The sequence below is a fragment of the Triticum dicoccoides genome, chromosome 1B (genome assembly GCF_002162155.2).
Source record: "Triticum dicoccoides isolate Atlit2015 ecotype Zavitan chromosome 1B, WEW_v2.0, whole genome shotgun sequence".
NCBI classification, from domain to species: Eukaryota; Viridiplantae; Streptophyta; class Magnoliopsida; order Poales; family Poaceae; genus Triticum; species Triticum dicoccoides.
This window is the reverse complement of record NC_041381.1, coordinates 596,878,992-596,893,941: the sequence shown is the minus strand read 5'-3', so window position 1 is coordinate 596,893,941 and position 14,950 is coordinate 596,878,992. Positions and strand designations below refer to the sequence as shown.

Below are 14,950 nucleotides of genomic sequence, written 5' to 3'. Positions count from 1 at the left end.
GTGCGCGCATGACGGGTGGGCCCGCCGGACGCACGGGGCCCACATTAATGCTGTCCGTATACGAAGTTTTCTGTGCGTGTGGGTGCCTGGGTGGGTGGTGCGAAGCGAAATGGTAAGCGGGGTGGTGAAGATCACGGGGCGCTGGGTCCGTCCGGGGTGGACGTCGCCGTCGGCCGCGGGATCGAAAGGAGGTGGGGTGCGACCGCGCGCGTGCGTGTGCGTGCGGGTGGACTCGACGTCGACGTCGGCGTCGGGCCCCCCGCACCGGCAGGGACAAAGCGGGGCCTGTGGAGTAGAGTGGCCGTGACGCCGTGTCGCCGCCGGACGCGTTCGCCGCTCCATCGGCGAGGGGAGCCAACCACCGTGCCGACGGCGACGTCCGCCTTCCTCTTCGTGGCCGCGCCTCGGCCACCCGGACCCGGCGCGACAGCGGCACGGGGTGGCGTCGCCACCGTGCACTGCACGCGGCCCCCTCGGCGCCCCGGCCCACGCGCCCGCGCACTGCTCCCGACTGATTCGAGCGCCGTGGCCGTGCGCCGCGCGTCACCCGCTCGATCGGTGCCGTCCAGGCCGTGCCGACGGCGACGTCCTCGCCCCGTAGACCCGTCGAGACGAGCGGTGGACTTGGCCATCGGGGGCGGCCGGCCTGGGCGTGGCGAAAGTCATGCGCCAGTGTCATCCGTCCAGAGGTCTCCAGGCTCCGCTAGCTTCGCGGCGTGCGCGGTCGCCGCCCGTGGTTAGGTTAGGCGGGTGACAGCGCCCTTTGCCTGCGCCTGACGGCATCGCGAGGCCACGTCGCTGCTGCCGAGCGAACTGCACGGGCGGCGCATCCATCGGGCGGGCTGCACGGACGGAAAGATGCCCCGGCAAACGGGAGGTCCATGAACAGCGGGCTGACGAGCACCGGCCGATGCCACAGAGCTTTCAGCGTTCAGCTGCAGGGGGGAGACAATCGGTGAGCAACATCGCTCGGGCAGCAGTGAACAACACAGCGAGATAAGATGATTGATAGCTGCATGACAAGGCCTGCTCAACGTTTTGATTGTGCAAAAGTAAACACCACTGATGCTCAACAGTACCTACGTGCTTTAATAAGTTATACTAATAAACATGATTATTTTTCACATATACTTGTATGTTAGTACATGGAACAGTCTTAGTTAGGACATCTCTAGATCCCTAAAACGGACATTGTATCTGTTCGTGGAGCCGGCCATTCAACCATATACCTCAAATGTCCACGTACATGTCAAACAAATTTAAACAAACCGAATGATTTTCATTTAAAACGTACCCCATTCATTACATTTTTGACAAACTTCATTAAACAAAAGCGTCCAAAAGTTAACATAGTCTAAATCTTCGTCAGGCTCCGTCCTTCAAGTCCTTGTTGTTCTCCATGTCTGGCATCCTCAACGATCCTGAGCCCCGGGAAGTGAAGCTGCGGGTCGTCGGCGAGGAAGTGTAAAACATGGGACATGAACACCTCTGTCTCCTGTGTCCTACTCTTCCTCGTCAGAGTCTTTAGCCTGGACGTTGCCGGTGGAGGTGAGGTCGGCGATGGACGTGGATGGGCTGGCTTCGTGGTCGTAGCGGCCTGGCGCAAACTGTGCGGGCGGCACGAATGACAGGCATTTGTCGGCGTTACCGTCCACAATCGACGTGATTGCTATACAGCCGGCACGAGCACGCGTGGCTTCATAGAGCGCCCGCTGCTCGGCGACGAAATTTGAGTTCTCCGTGGCCATGGCCGCCACGGTCTCCTCAGTCACGTAGTCGCCATAGATTTCGTCATCTGCCAGCCAATGATGCGCCAGGAGGAGATTATTGTAGGGTCGCTCCTCTTGCGCCTGCCAAAATGCCGACACCAGCTACTCCTCTGTCATGTTGGCATTGAAGTGCGCATGCTCCTGCTCGATGGTGAAGCTGGCCTGGGCAGTCACACGTTTGGGTTGTCGGCTCGTCATCAGGCGCCTCCTCCATCATGGGGTCGTTGTCATTCACCTCCGGCGAGCTCGCCTGCAAGTTGGCCTCTATTCGTCGCGCACAACGGGCCTGCCAGCCGGACGCAAGGCCGGCCAACTCAAGCATCTTCTCCATCGAGAGTCTCCTCTCACATCACTCTAGAGCTCACGGTCATGGTGGAGATGGTGCACGGAGGAGGAAAGGAAGCAGACGTGGAGTTGTGCGGATCATGTCAGGTGTGGTTACGTATAAAATTGCGAGCCCCAGCCAGTCCAAGTGACGAGATGTGTCAATGTGGGTGTCGGAGTTGGTTTCTCGGCCATCACACATGTTTAAAGTCATCATGCAGACAAATGGGCAGTCGGTTCAAATGCACTCGATAGCGTCCTGTCCAGTCACATCTCTTTGGCATTGAACGTGTGCGGAGATCGAACGGGATGCGGCATGGGCGGCACTCTCGGGTGGCACACCGCTTTAATGTCAGCTCCGGTGACGGTCGCGTCCACTCTGGACCAGTATGAATGTGGCGCGGAGAGCTAATGCCGGCTCCGGTGACGGTCGCGTCCACTCTGGACCGGTATGAATGTGGCGCGGAGAGCGGAGGTTTGTTCGCGCAAGAGATGTTTTTGGATAGGGGACTGTTGGATGACAAAGTGCGCCCGGTGGTCCGGACGTTTGCGGACGATTTAAGAGTCGGCGCTAGAAATGCCCTTACTCGACCACCATGTATGTTCACTCTTGTTCGAATTATTTTTTACTTATCTATCTTCACTTTGATGATTATCTGTTTTGTCAACAATCGTCAAAAAGGGGGAGATTACTGGTGCAATGACCTGCCTTATTATGTTTTGGAGTTTGTTGAAAAATTGTATGGGACTTATGTCGTTTGCTAGTGCACACAGAGTAACAGGTCCATGAAATCAAAAGGAGTTTGTTTCAAACGACGAAGATAATCCCCTGCGCTGCAGTGAAGGTTATCACCGAAGATTATGATGACAACAGTGACCCCTAAAAATTGTTGACGAGAAGTAATTGGTTCGATGCCTGTCCAAAGGAAGTGACTGCGTCCGAGGAGATTGAAGACGAAGTGAAGACGTAACATTTATTTCGTAATTTCTTTTCGAGTCATAGGACCACCGTACTATTAAGAGGGGTATAACATTCGGAACTTTGATTCTCTGATGCTAAACCAAATCCTATGAAAGTTGCGAGACAAATCTTATTGTGTTCCGAGCAAATACTTGACAGCAAGAGACTAAGGTCTTCTTCGCTGCGAGAGATTTGTCTCAGACCGAGGAGTTAGCATTACTTGCTCCATAAGTAATGTTACCGTTGCTCCAAAATCCGACCGTTGAGAACGTGTCGGTTGGCCATTGGCTAGACAGAATGTCCAAAATGGTCATTTCCTATCCGGGAAGGCTGCGGCTATAAATAGCCACCCCGCGCCGGCTTGTCGGGTAGCTACTCCGTTTGATTATGAGAAGATTGTTGAGCAACCCCCTCTCCGAGTGATTTGAGTTTAAAATCCATCGAGAGAAAACCCTTAGGCCGAAAAATTAGATAGTGGTTCAGCATCAGTCGAATTTAAGTCCAGTACGCTCCACCTATTACTCTTGAGAGCTGCAAACTCTCTAGACGGTTAAGTGTCAATTTCTTCAGAGACCAAGAGTGATTGTGGTTCTCGAAGAAGGAAGTCTGTAAAGGTTCGGAGATCATCTCAAATATCTACCACGAGTAATCGGCATTGGTTGACGAACCAATTGTCGAGGAGAATATGACGAAGAGAGTTTATCTTCTGTGTTAAATCACAACCCCTCCAACCAGACGTAGTCCTTGTGCAGAAGGACGAATTGATCGAACAAACACCCTGTCGCCATCGAGCATCACTAGTTGCCAGGGTGTCCGGCGTGTACGTGAAGGCGGTCTGGACGCCTGCAAAACCCCCCTAGTTTGCATCCAGTTTTTGTGATTTCGGACAACCAGACACGTCCACGGAATAGTGGAGGTACCGCGTTGCATGACAAAGTGCGCCCGGTCGCACGGATGTTTGAGGGTGATTTAAGAGTCACTAGACCACCATGTATGTTGTACAGCAAGAATCTGACTTTTTCTCCGGTTTGAATCGAATCCTTTCTTGCTTCAGAACGACATTTCTATGCAACCAAATTCAACCTGACTATTTATAGTCTGGTGTTCCAAGTCAAAATCCTTCCTACCAATAGCGTTGGCGGGCACCATTCTAGGCAACCAAACTCTAGAGACAACGCCAGTGGTAGCGCACCTAAATAGAGAAACTTCTCTGTGTGACTGAAACCGGCCAACCTGCAACCAATAACAAGATGTCAGACCCGCTTTATGTATGATATGAAAGACCAAATCAACATCTTATCTTCTTGTCATCACATTTTTCACATTTTTAGATAACAGAGATTAAGAGTCTGCCAGACATTTCAAATCAATCCGCATCCCTCGATCACCATCGAAATAATAACTGAATATGGATACGAAATTGCTTCACACACGACGTTCCACGCCCGATACTAACCCGACGCTTCTCATGTTCGGTCAAAGGACACGGCTCAGTGTTGTGCATGTACCGGGCGAGAAATCGCCGTGTGTATAGCACTTCTCCTATGGATGAACATATAATGGGATAAGAATTTACAGGAAACATGAGCCTCATGTAAACTAAGTATAAACACAATCCAAGATTAATAGGATAATAGTCACCAAACACAACTGTCAAACGATTCAGCGAAGCAGCGACTTCCAAGGATGTACTGCCAAGGCCACTGATTTCACTCACGCCTATGTCTTTATGTGATTGCCAGCGCTTAGCCTTTCTAACTGGCAACTGCAGCCTAGATCCTTGTTCAGCAAAGAGCGGCAACAGATGGCATGCCTTGTTGATGTGGAGCCAGCCTTAAGGAGCAGAGAGAGAGAAAAAAAATCAACATTTCTGTTATTTAATAAACATGAAAAGGTAGTCAGCATGACAACCTTATGCGCATTCTGTTATGCACAACATTGGTATTTTTGAAGCATTTCCCCTCCTTCACGCCACATTGCAATTTCCCAATCAATCTACTTGTAAATATTTTTTTTGCGGGAATACTTGTAAATTTATTTGATGGAGTGAATTAATAAACAAGAACCGGCGGTATAGTAGGTATCCACGCGATCAGTTTGCCGGTATGTACATCTTCAAAACTGGATAAGAACACATCCATAATAGAAGATCATAAATTAAGCATGCCATTCTTTTTTCTTTCACTGCATTTCAGCTACCATTCCCTAGCAACAGCCTCTTACAGAAAATGTAGGGAAATGTTGCATACAATAGACCCAAAGTGGTCGGACCCTTCCTCGGACCCTGCGCAAGCGGGAGCTACATGCACCGGGCTGCACCTTTTTTTTATTCAGCTATGATTCATCATCACAGTTACTGGCATGATTGAGCTCCTATTACTCCAGTGTTGGAAGGTGCTTCTCGCACCTCCTCTGAAATAACATATCAACCTTTGATGTACATGAAGTAGATTGGAATAGACATGTGTAACACAAATAATTCAATAAATCTGCAAATGTTTATATCCTGACCCCTAACCTGGCCAACTTTACCTTATTCAGTGTGACAACTGTATGCATTCAGCTAAATATAGATCTTTTGTCACAATTCTTGGCCTGATTGAGCTATTACCCCTTTGTAATTTGTCACGCCATACTGTTCTTATATTAGTTATATTATAATAACAATTAAGTTATGTTGTCAAATTTCATATGATCACATAAGAAAACTTATCAAGTGTCCAGTTGCTTGGAAGCTACTGTACTTAATTGTACCTCCTCTGAAATAACATATCAACCTCTGATGTACATGGAATAGATTAGGAATAGGCATATGCAATATAAAATATTTAGTAAATGCTTATATCCTGACCCCTAAACTTCACCTTATTCAGTGTGATGCCTGATCTAACTTTATTCATATAGCAGTGTCCAATCTTAAGCCCCAGTGGCCTACATTGACCATCCTCCAACCTACACACAATCCTCCCTGCCCCTCCTGTCATATCGTCCCATCCCAACTCCTGAATCATGGTACATGGTAAGTGTCTTACCCATTCTCGCATACACGACTATACAGGAGCACAGAACCATTGGTCCTCTTCATTTGCAATGCTTGCAGCAAAAAACAATAGGCACTAAGCTTCAGTTTGTCTTTCCTTTTTCTGGACCAACAGATTTGGAACTAATAGACGATTATTAGAATATACAAGCAACTTACCGCACCTCTTTCTGAATAGCAATATGTTTGTGACTTTGCAGGAACAGGAATTGAATTGTTCGCAGCCCTTCGCTTCTGGTCGGTTTCTGTCAAGACCAACTTGACTCAGAAGAAAGAGAGAGGATAACACGATTTTGTACTAATTCAGAAGATAACAAAGCCGAGTTGATCTATAGAGTAGATTCAAATTTCAAAGTTTTGTTCAACTAAACCATCATCAGTAGAGCATCACTTCATCACATCTTATTTTGCTTTGACCTAATAACAGCATGGTCTGAATTAGTATATCACGGAAGCTGGACATCAGCGAGCCAATGGCCATTCTGCTTATGATGTGATACTTTTTTGATGAAAGCAAAGAAAATAATCCACAAGTTACACAACAGCTATAATACTCGTAAGTCTCTAGCACTCACGAAAGTTCCAATGGTACATTTATTTTTAAGAGATGAATTAATTACAGAGGGTACATTATTATGAATAAAGCATAATTTAACGTGAGCACTTGAGCTAGGATAAACATTGATAATGTGGCGAAAGCGAAATCCGCAACTCCCTTCAGACTGTATGTATGTAACAACTCAACAAACACAGTAACCGCTAGCATGAAAAATTCTGGATTGCAAAAATGAATAATACTAACACAAAAGGGACTAAGGAATATGAATAGCGTTTTTCTGCTCAGGTCCCATGCTTAATAAACATATAAAAGACGCATCCTTTCAATCCAAAATTTCCTTATATTCCTTTCAAGCAAGAGAGCTACCTTTAGAACTACTCAGTATCAGAAGGTACATTTCGAGCCGAACCAGATTGGTGGTGCACGAGAGGCTCCATCCCAGGTTTCAACTCTTTGTTGCAGAAGTCATCATACTCTGCCTTATCCCCTGCCTTCTTCTTCACCTCCAACACCAAGAGGCTTGGTGTAAGCTCAAATATCTCAGCCCCAATCGTCAATGGCCCCTTCTCCCCTTCCCTGGTGCCTTCTATGCTTACGCGCCAGTCCTTGCGGCGAATGGAGAAGCTCTTCATCTTGGCAATCTCCTCCAATTTTGTAACAATGGTTTCCATGGGTTGTGCCGAGATGAATCTCACTTCGCTCCCTCGCTCCTCGAACAGCCCTGATAGATCAAATCCCTTGGAGAAGGATATGATATCGAAAGCGTTGAGGCTTGCTGGCCGTGTGAGACGCCCGGCAGGCCGTTGCCGCTCCTCGGACGACAGCGTGGCAGGGCAGGATGCGACAGAGGAATCCGACTCCCACCCTGAGTCATCATCCTCTTGCTGCGGTGGTGGCGGCAGCGGCGGCGGAAGTGGAGGAGGAGGAGGAGGCTCCGTAGGTTCGACCAGCCCCAGCTCCTCACTCTCACTGTCCCCTAAGCTGTGCAGCTGATCGTCTTCAACATAGAACCTGACGGGCCGAAATCCCTTCTGAAACCACCTGCTCTGCATGACTTCCGCCATGGTGATCCTTGTCTCCGGGTTGGTGTCAAGAAGCCGATTCAATAGGCTGGTGAGATCTCTGGAGAACCATCTCGGACATCGGAACTCCCCTCTGTAAATCTTGCGGTACATGGCCATGAGGTTCTGGTCATGGAAAGGGAGGTAGCCGGCCATGAGGACGAAGAGGATGACGCCGCAGGACCATATGTCAGCCTTGGCGCCGTCGTATCCGCGGCGCGCGAGCATCTCCGGCGCGACGTAGGAGGGGGTGCCGCAGAAGGTGTGGAGGAGGCCGTCGGGGTGGAACTGGTCGGCGACGGCGGAGAGGCCGAAGTCGGAGACCTTGAGGTCCCCGCGCTCGTCGACGAGGAGGTTCTCGGGCTTGAGGTCGCGGTGGAAGACGCCGCGCGCGTGGCAGAAGCCGACGGCGGAGATGAGCTGCTGGAAGTAGCGGCGCGCGGTGTCCTCCTTGAGGCGGCCCTTGGCGACGCGCGCGAAGAGCTCGCCGCCGCGGACGAACTCCATGACGAAGTAGATCTTGGACTTGGTGGCCATGACCTCGAAGAGGCGCACGATGTTGGGGTGGCGGACGCGGCGGAGGATGGTGATCTCGCGCTTGATGTGCGGGACGAGGCCCGCCCGCAGCGCCTTCTCCTTGTCGAGCACCTTGATGGCGACCGTCTCGCCCGTGTCGGCGTGGCGGGCGTGGTAGACCTTGGCGAAGGTGCCGTGGCCGAGGACGCGGCCCAGCTCGTAGCGGCCGAGCAGGAGCCCGCCGCGCTTGCCGTTGCCTATGGTGCCGGTGCCGCTGGCGGCGGGCCGGCCCGCGGCGGCGGCCGGCCGGCGGGGCTGCGGCGACGGGTCCCGCGACGACGGCGGGGTGGCCGCCATGGGGACGGGCGGAGGCGCGGGGAGGGAGGCGGGTTGAGCGGGGGTGGGAGGAACGGAACGGGAACAGGTTGGCTTGGCTTTGGCTTTGGCTTAGTTTTCCTGTTGTTTCGCTCTATTTGATGCTGGCTTGGTTGCGGTTGGGGTTGGGTCTGTCTGGCAGGCTCCGGAGGGCTTTCCTACCTTTTTGTTCCCTTTCTCTTCTGGTTTTTAAATGGTTTCTGCCGTGTGTTTACAGCTCAATGCCAACTTTTTTTTCTAGAGAGGCAACAGCTCCATGCCAGTGTGTTCCCTCTCAATTCCTTCCCTTTCAGACTCGGAGTGTGATGAAATTTCTCGAATTTTCTAGGGTTCTGCTGGTTTTGGTGGGGAAAACACAATTGGGTGACATAAATTCAAGTCATGTTCAAATACAACCTATTTTTAGACAAAAATGTGGTGGTGTGGCTCGAATATGTAACTCTAAAAATGAGAAAAGATCAGTCTTCTTACCGAGCTAGCAATCGAAGATGCTAAAATTTCAATGATTCTAGCGGTGGCAAAATTTCACAGGAATCGAAACTAACAATCTTGGCACGTCGAGCCTGAGAAATATTTTTGTCTTGGGAAAAAATAAAAAGCAGAAGGCTCCCCAGAAAATGCATCCCCCCGCCATACGCCAACTCCATGGAACAGGATGAAACAAAAATATGATTGTGTTAATTGTTCAAAATCTATACAAATATATGATTAACTTAAAATTATACATTATTGAGTATCAAACATACATGTGCCTCGTGCAGCTGCCTCCTCCCCAAAGAAAAGCCAAGAGTTTCTCTATCTTCTGCAGGCGTGGCCGTCGGTCCGTCTCGTCTCCAGTGGCCTTAGGGCCATGGCGACGCGGAGAATCCGACCCTTGACAGCGGGAGGGACTCTGTTTTTATATGTTCCTTTGACTTTTCTTAGGGTTTGTATCCTGCTCAGGAAGACAAGACTGCGGCAGCTCTCTGAAGATGGAATAAGGTTCTCCCCACCAAGCCCCCATCCCAGTGTTGCGTCTAGCATTGTTGATGGGCGTGTGGGGGCATTTCGCCGGCGGATCTATCCTTGGTGGATTTGCTCGGATCTGGTTGTAGTTTGTCTAGGTTTGTGTGTCTTTAAGTTGGATCCTTTCGATAGATGCTACGCTTGATCGGCAGCGGTTATTGTTCTGTTCCGCTGGTCCTATGGGGCCTTAGTGCACGACTTCCCGACTGTCTAGTGCAATAAATTTGGCACGCCTTCGGCTCGCTTCAGTGCTTGTAGTCATCGCTAAGTGATCTAGATATGTGGATGTAATTTTATTATTCATGTTCTTCATTGTGCTATCATGATTGAAGATGAATAGGTGGAAGTTTTCTTGCAAAAAAAAAGTATCGAACATATGTGAATTTAGTCATGTGTTGCCACAATTCTAGTCATTACAATTTTTAATCAAGGTTTGTCCTCCTCAAATAATCTTTTCCAATAAGTTGTGAACCAAAAAAGGTTTTACGTCCCATTTTATAGATAAAACATCATACCAAAACATCCATACAAGTCCATGTTCGACAAAACAGAAACAAAAATGTATTTCCTTGTACTAAATCAGCGACAATTAATATGGATCGGGGGATAGTACAACTCTGTGTCACGCTTTTGTTGCTTATTGAGCACCATCCAATGCTTCAAGGAACCGCAAAGTTTACATACAGTGTCAGTTGAATGATATAAAGAGGAGTGTACAATAACAAGTTTATTGCAAATTGTCCAAAGATACCAAGCCAAACCACCAAAACCAACCAACTGGATTTTGCGGTCAAAACTACTTTGCATAATATGAAAAAACAAGTCTGGAAAGTTGGAGGGGCACCACCGCATCCAACAACCTCCCGAAGACAACTCCAAAGAAATTGTGCAGTCGCACAAGTGGAGTCTTCCTCCACAAATCACAAGGGGCGGCGCCCATTGTCGAGGTCGTTGCGCTTTAAGACCTGCATTCCCGAAGGGATCAGACCACGAATGAGTTGCCAAAGAAAAATATGAATTTTAAAAGGGATCTTGGCGCTCCATATTTGAGTCAATTCCTCCGATCTAGGAGAGGCCGCAATGGCATGATACAACGACTTGGTCGAAAATGCCCCAAAGGGCTCCAAATGCCAAGACACGTGATCAGACTCTTCGGACAAAGAAGCCTCGTGTAGGAACTCTAGCAGGGCCGCCCAAGCAAGACCTTCGGGATGCCCAAGGGACCACCCCGTTGGTGACAATACGCCAAATCCTCTATGAGAGAAGAGCCGGATTCATGGGTTTAGTCAAGATGGTGCCCGGACCCATGGTCTTTTGGCTTGCACAACTCGGACCATTTGACCATATAATAGGTTTGTTTGCCCTCCTCACCAAGCCAAAAGAATCTAGACTGATATTTGGCAATCTCCTCATGAATACTTTCATGTAGAAGATAAAATCCCATAATAAATGTGGCGAGAATCGACAAGTATGAGTTAATCAACCACTCCGGCTTCCCCGGAGGGCAGGAGAAGGGCCTCATTATCTGCGGCTGACACCTACATAGCCCTAGGCCAGACATTGGGGGCGATCCATAAAAATCCATAGACATGGGTTTCTAATAGATTTTGACAAATAGTCTTTTCTAACTTGGAAAAAACATTTATGTTGTCTATTACAGTCCAATAATTCTTCAGTAGATTGAACTCTTATTTTTTATGCATCTCTTTCTTACTTTTAGAGAGACACAATAAAAGGATTTATTTTTTTCTTGAAATAATGTTAATGAACTTACTCTATTTATGGAGATGTATATGGTGCAATGTGGATGATAATGGTTGCTTTTGTTTTGGTCCAAATGCTATGAAGTTAAACAATCCTTTCCTGCCTTTCCTTCCTTCCATTTTTGTGACATGCTAATTTCTACTTGAGGAAGCAATCAATCGTATAGAAAAGTAAGATATGGTGGTACAACAACATACAACAAGGCCACGAGGGTGCCCACATCTGGGCCATGAAAACAACAGGAAAACAACAGCCGAGCTGTAGTGAGTGCTCTACAAACCACTCCAAGTTGCAAGTTGCAACCATTATTATTTTCTAGGTCTCTTTCCCCGGATCCACGTTCTAGATCCTTCCGGCCAGCATGTACGCTGGACCTAGCTTCTCTGCGCCGATGGACAATTGAGGTGCAACTTGTCCTGATAATTTATAGTAGTAGCCCCACACATAACTCACACTCATTTCCTTCTGCCCCCTCTTTTCTTTTCCCATAAATAAAACATATAAGGACCAGCAAGTGTCCCCAGATAATGACAAGCAAGGAAAACAACAGAGGTAGGTCTGCCAAGAAAAAGAAGGCTTTAAAAGTGCAAGTTGCACTGCGAGGTTCACCAAACTGACCATACTAAAAGGTTGCCCTTGTAGTACAAGAGCTTGTCATTTGGTGACGGAGGGACATGCAAAGGTATTTTGCTTCTGAAGCCAGAGCACATTCCACCCCGTTCCAAAAATCTAACCTTAAAGCTACCGGACACGGCCGGCGTACGTACGGCTGTGCGGCCCGAAGTCTCCGCCGTGTCGTTCTCGCGAAGAAGGTGATGACTATGTCTGGCCACCATGTCACGCAGTTGACATGAGCGCTGCCCTTTCCAGCCCCCCTGGCTAGATCGTGGTGGATCCGTGATTAGATTCTGCCTGGCGAGAAAGCTTTTCTTAAGCATCGGCTACGGAATATGATGACGTCGAAGATGAGAAGTCCGGCCGTCTACCAATTATCTGGGCAGGCGCCATTTCAAAATTTACGTTGGCCGCCGGGGTGAGCCCTCGATCGGCCGCCTCTTGGCCGTCTGACCTCGTTAAAAAATATGGCAGTTTTTTAAGAGTATTCAGATCTATTATAAAATTTTATTAGAAATACAAAGCACCCAAATATAATAGAAGGTACATCGATCGCTACCGTCGTAAGGACGAAGCTCCGACGCGCCGCTGTCGCCACTCACGTAATGGACCTAGTTTAACCTTGTCGATAACAACTGAAAAGTCTTTATGCACGTGCCCCTAGGGCTGTAGTCATCGTCGCTGAAGCCTCGAATCGATTTAAAGAATCTGACGTCAAATCTCGCATCGCTTAGACGTGACGAGAAACCTAACCTCGCCGCCCCAACACACTGAATCTATCCCGGAGCTCCGTCTAATCCGTCCTAACAGGCGAACTTGGGGAGAATTGGAGTCCAGAAGACCGACTTGAAGAAGAAGTGTCATCGTTCATCCGAGCGTTGCCTCTGTGAGGACTAAAACCCTATCCTATCTACTACCCGGAGCCGAGACACCTGGATTCCCCTTCCCTCTCGGCCACCACCCGCCCGAGCGGCGGATAGAGGAAGGTGAATCCATGGGCTCACTGCCAAGGGGAGAATGGCTTCCATAGTCACCTTGTGAGAGAGGAAAAAGTTAAAATAAAACATCTGAATCATCTCATCATTGCAACACAAAAATCTTAGCCAAAGTATTTTTACGTGCGTGCATACGGTGCAAAAAAATAATCAAAGGCCGGTAATACTTCTTTTACTCACAGAAGGGGGCTCATCTCGTTTTTTCAGACAGTGTGATAGTAAATCGAAGAAATATTAGCTAGCTACGTGTAATGTGTTATATCGACCTAAAAGTCAGGTCGTCATTGAATCTGGAGATTAAAAACGTTGGCCTTTCTCAACAATTGGGTATATCAACTATTCACTGAAAACAAAATGTGGCAGAAAATCATTCACAACAAGTACGTGGATTCGAAAGTCATTTCCCAATTTCACTGAAACCCCGATGATTCATGTTTTTGTTCTAGTGTGATAAAGGCCAAGGAATTGTTTTACAGTTTTACACTTTATCTACTATGGGTGGTTTCGAGGTTAGATTCTGGGAAAATAGGGATGGATGCTACCCTGTTTATGGTGCAATATCCAAGCTTGTATTGGATTGTTTAACCATGTGACTTATTTGGAAAGGATGTGTTTTAATACAAAAAAAATATGGCATCTCTTGTGCAGATTATGCATGTGTGGTCGCGATGTCTCCGTACTTGATCTATCCTGCATAGATTATAGGAGAGAACTAGATCTTTGACGGCGCGCGTTGCCGCGCCCGTCCATTTTGACGATAGAATGGTAGGAATGATCATAAATGTATGGAGCAAGAAGCTGTTGTTTCACATATGTTTTTCTTGTTCTTTTGAAATGGGAGGTATTTGAACCAGTAGTAAATAGAAACCCAAAAGGGAAAAATACATTTGTCTCACAATGGCGAAAAATTGGAAAAATGCTCATGGTATAGCAACCGTGACACCATTTTCTGCTCACTGACAACTAAAACAGAAGTTCCTGGAGATTACGAGGCCCATTGAAAACTAAAATAGTAGTTCCCAGATATTGATATTACCGTGGCCATTGACAACTAAAGTAGTACTTATTTCCCAAATGTCAACGACTTCAGTCCTGAAGACTGTTGTTCGAAAAAGCCTTCCTTGCAAGGGTAGCAACCTTGACACCCTTTTCTGCTTTTAGTTTATCCCCAGTGCCCAACCAACAGAAGGTGGGCTTTATTGTGTCTGAATGAAAAGATTTAAGAACAAATTCAAAAAACATCTCTGATTATTTATAAGTGGAATGGGTTTATTAGTTAGTTTAAAGCCTACCTTCTAAATGTGCTTTAATGAAGAAAACATGCATGCTGGCAAAGCATATAATCTCAGGGCATAGGTGTAACACAAATTCATGAAACCATGTTAGCTTTTGCTTTGAGTAGCATTGGTACTGATAAAGCTCCAGGATTACATACAAAAAAAGAACACGTACTCCCCAAGACCCCAAGGGCTGCTCAACTTGCGTATTACATTGCCCGATGATTATGGCATGGTAGTTTATATTTACAACCTTGGAAGGCAACACCTGGATAACCATAATATAATCTCAGGAATAAAAACTGAAGCTCACTATGATCTGTAAGAAAGCGGAGTCACTATCTATTCCGCAATATGTGCATTACAATTTCATAAATAAACCGACATATACAATAAGTAAAGGAAACACAAGGATGAGCAATCTAAATTTACCTGGCTGAAAATCATCACATTGTTTCTGCATTACACACAATGCGAGTTAGTGTTTAATGAAATAGACATGGTATTTTCACCTATGTAATTCATTTACTTTGGTACTCATACCTAAAAATGAACCACATGATTTAGAGAAAGATAATCTTCCGGATGGTGTCATTGGTGATATATAGGGCAACATAAACTTAAGATGTTGATACGTATATTGTGCAGTATAATTTGCTGATTCCAGCATATATAGTCACCGGTTTGCT

The 14,950-nt window shown here is 47.4% G+C and overlaps 1 protein-coding gene across 11 annotated transcripts; it reads right to left on the bottom strand.

Moving 5' to 3' along the window:
* Window positions 1-4,057: 4,057 nt before the first annotated feature.
* LOC119348984 (CBL-interacting protein kinase 19-like) lies at window positions 4,058-8,711 on the bottom strand. Of its 11 annotated transcripts, none has more exons than XR_005169188.1 (4): window positions 7,020-8,711; window positions 6,254-6,339; window positions 6,087-6,147; window positions 4,961-5,466 (listed from the first exon to the last, which is right to left on the bottom strand). XR_005169188.1 is itself a non-coding variant. In XM_037616995.1 (2 exons), exon 1 carries the CDS (start codon window positions 8,585-8,587, stop codon window positions 7,028-7,030), a length of 1,560 nt encoding a protein of 519 aa, XP_037472892.1. In that variant the 5' UTR covers window positions 8,588-8,711; the 3' UTR covers window positions 5,815-6,339; window positions 7,020-7,027. The 11 variants fall into 11 exon arrangements, 1 of the variants encoding a protein (XP_037472892.1); XR_005169190.1 differs by having other exon boundaries at window positions 6,259-6,339; XR_005169191.1 differs by lacking the exons at window positions 4,961-5,466; window positions 6,087-6,147 and adding an exon at window positions 4,058-4,287 and having other exon boundaries at window positions 6,259-6,339.
* Window positions 8,712-14,950: the final 6,239 nt, after the last annotated feature.

Excerpts from the sequence above, each read along its gene's own strand:
- LOC119348984 (XM_037616995.1), bottom strand. The coding sequence starts at position 8,587 with ATGGCGGCCACCCCGCCGTCGTCGCGGGACCCGTCGCCGCAGCCCCGC.